Source organism: Cariama cristata, unplaced genomic scaffold (genome assembly GCF_000690535.1).
Source record: "Cariama cristata isolate BGI_N322 unplaced genomic scaffold, ASM69053v1 scaffold13387, whole genome shotgun sequence".
Classification (NCBI taxonomy): domain Eukaryota; kingdom Metazoa; phylum Chordata; class Aves; order Cariamiformes; family Cariamidae; genus Cariama; species Cariama cristata.
The window spans coordinates 14566-17430 of record NW_009628412.1 but is presented as its reverse complement, the minus strand read 5'-3'; the positions used below and the strand labels follow the sequence as shown (position 1 = coordinate 17430).

General features: G+C 37.0%; 1 protein-coding gene across 1 annotated transcript in view; it reads right to left on the bottom strand.

Annotated features, from left to right (window-relative positions):
• Window positions 1-291: 291 nt before the first annotated feature.
• Window positions 292-2865, bottom strand: part of LOC104165234 (MAGUK p55 subfamily member 7-like) — a gene marked incomplete at its 3' end in the record, with an annotated part of 12856 nt that continues 10282 nt past the window's right edge. The window contains exons 5-7 of the mRNA XM_009704810.1: window positions 1696-1770; window positions 883-1079; window positions 292-356 (exon numbers count right to left, since the gene is read on the bottom strand). Of these exons, the coding sequence (XP_009703112.1) occupies window positions 292-356; window positions 883-1079; window positions 1696-1770 (337 nt within the window). The remainder of the gene's footprint in view (window positions 357-882; window positions 1080-1695; window positions 1771-2865) is intronic.

Here is a 2865-nt window from a genome sequence, read left to right as displayed (position 1 = left end):
TGTTCTTCTCAACAGGAAAAGAACAATTTTCAACCTTTGAAATATTATATATCAAAACATTAATTGGTCTCAGTGTTTCAAAAACAAAGTCAGAGGGTTGGGAAAAATTGTTAGCTGCTTTTAAAGCTTTTAATTTCAGCTCTCATACTTATTTTGCTACTGATACATAGTGATCAAGAAGCTATTGTGCCCAGAAGAAATGCATCCTGTAGTCACAGGGCTGAAATAAACTGCTATTTTATAATGTTAGAGATCTGGAGTATGATTTCTATTCCAGGCTAACAGACTTACATGATTTTCTGTTGGAAATTTTCAGTGGCTGAATCTGCACTTCTGGTCTTCTTAGTGCAAATCTCCTATAAAATGGGAGGTGGCAGGGGAAAGACACAAACTCCTCAGTTTTCACTGCAAGTGTGGGATTAATAAACACTTAACATCATGATACTATTGCAAAATATCCAAAGATTTCACAAGAAATTAACTTAAAACAATGCAATCTATTCACAATCTAAAAAAAATTAAATCCTCAGCCTCAAATTTTTGTAAGCTCTCCAAAACCTGCTGCAGTTCTTATTCCTGCATAGTACATCAGTGTGAATACAGATACTGATGTGCTATTTTCCATATGCTTTTTCTTTCAATCTGGATCAGTGCTATCCTATCAGTTTTTGTCATTATTAATACTAGCCAGACAAATAAGGAAATCCAAAGTATTTCAGCAACAGGTTTCCAAGTTCAGTTGTCTTACTGCAAATGCAGGTTTATTACACCCATGTAATCTATAAGCATTACATATGACAACTATGCTAACTTAACAACTCGGCAAGTAAGTGTCTTCTCTTACTACAAAAAATAATGAAACTATGCTTCTCAGTAGCTCACCTCTCCTGGAAATGCTTTGAAGGGATCAAACCTGCTCTGGGATTGGCATCACCTTCGTGTTTGGCCTGCCACCAGGTTGCATCATCCTGGCTCATGATCTGAAGGATATCTCCTTTTCTGAAAGCAAGTCCAGCTTCTTTACAAGGAATTGCTTTATCCTCATTAGGATCATAGTCAAATAGGGCTCTGATAAACATCTGAAACAAAACATGTTTTATCTTTAGAATTCAAATATTAAATGTAATCCAAAAGTATCTCCCTTTTTTGCTTTTACTGTTCAAAACCACTGAACTAAATAATGTAAAGCAATAAACATTTACTGCTGTAAAACATCCTTATGGATGTCTAACATTAGAAGTTCATATGGGAATGTTAAATTCATTGCTTCTGCAACTGCAACCCCGATGCAGTAAAGGCTCTGTGATCCAAGGCAAATAGGACTTTGCAGGTGAACAGTGTGACCATATGGGGAACAGAAGAGAAGACACTTTTGAACCAAGGTGCTATCAAGTGTCTTCTACCCAGTGTACGATGGAAGGCAAGGGGTAGTTGGAAGCAAGTCAGGTCCTCGCAGAAGATGGAAGATTACCTATGCCAACTTCACAGTTGTAGGGTTAGGGCTTAAGAACAACGTTACACCCACTTGTAAATACAGCATGTGAGTACTGAAGTGTACAGTGTGCTACATATTGTCACATTAGAAAAACTGAGTCCGGAGGCATAAATCACATTCTTGGCTCTGTCATCCAAGCAAACTATATATATCCTTAGCTTAACAGTTACTGCAATAGCTTCTGAAATAGTCTTGCCTACCTTGCCTTCCTTCACTGGCATTTCTTCCTTCACAGTAGGTATAATTTTAAATGTAATTGCTCCTTGAGACTGAGCCTGGTGAACATTTGAAAAGAAAATGCACTAAGAATTAAGCTGTACATTTCAAAGAAAACTTAAAGGAAAAGAAATTCAAATTAATTTAAAAACACTCAAATATAATGAATCTATCCTCTGCCAAGCATGATCCATGGAGTTTAACCGCTTCACCATAGCAAACTTTGCACTACAGAGATTAAAATACCTACTTGAAATGCTCAGTTTTATTTGCTTCACTGGTGGGTAGAGATGGACTGTTAAAAAACACAACCTGCATGTTTCAGAGGTCCCACTTCTGCACTGAAAGCAGGACCAAATGCTACAGCTAAAATGTATGCATATTAGAAGCAACTGCTGGACTTCTGGCATAGTTTGGATATCCCTGGAAAAATCCAACTAACATTTCATTTTTCAAAAAAAAGAAACCAAAACCAAAACAAACCAGTGATAGAAAAATTCAAACAGTCTTGCGCCATATTTATCATATAAAACTATTGGGGGGGATTTATTCTTTTGGCAACTTTGAGAAACTGGAAAAGAAAAACATATTTGAATAGACTACGTGTACTAAATGGAAAACAAGCCCTCCACTATAAATCTTAAAACAAGTTAGCCATCATCAACCACCTCATCCATTCATCTTTCCTTATATTCCACTTAAAGTGTGTCTGGCTGCATTTTGCTTATTAACCACAATATATTCCCACTGCCTCAGTGACATTTTGCTATTGAAGGAAGTGCTAATCAGCTGGAGCCTCTGCTACTATTGCACACAGCCGACAAGTTTCATAAAACTAGCAGAGTGCAACAGACAGCCAACGATTTAAGCAAAATGGAAACAGGCCTGTCCACTACCAAGCGAGACATAGTTCTGCCGGCATGCCTCTGATCCAAAAGCTCACTGTTTGACAAGCAGCAGCCAAGTTCTTATTTCACCAGCCATACAACTGGAATCAATAGTTCTGTTACTTTTGAAACAAGCTCTAACTACCTTTTGATGTTTATATTGTACCTCAAGGAGGTAAATGGGGAAATTGTTCACACCTTTTCTAGTGCTATTGTGTTTCTAGAGATTTTTAAATATTAATTTTTGCAGGAAAATATGTTTCTGTA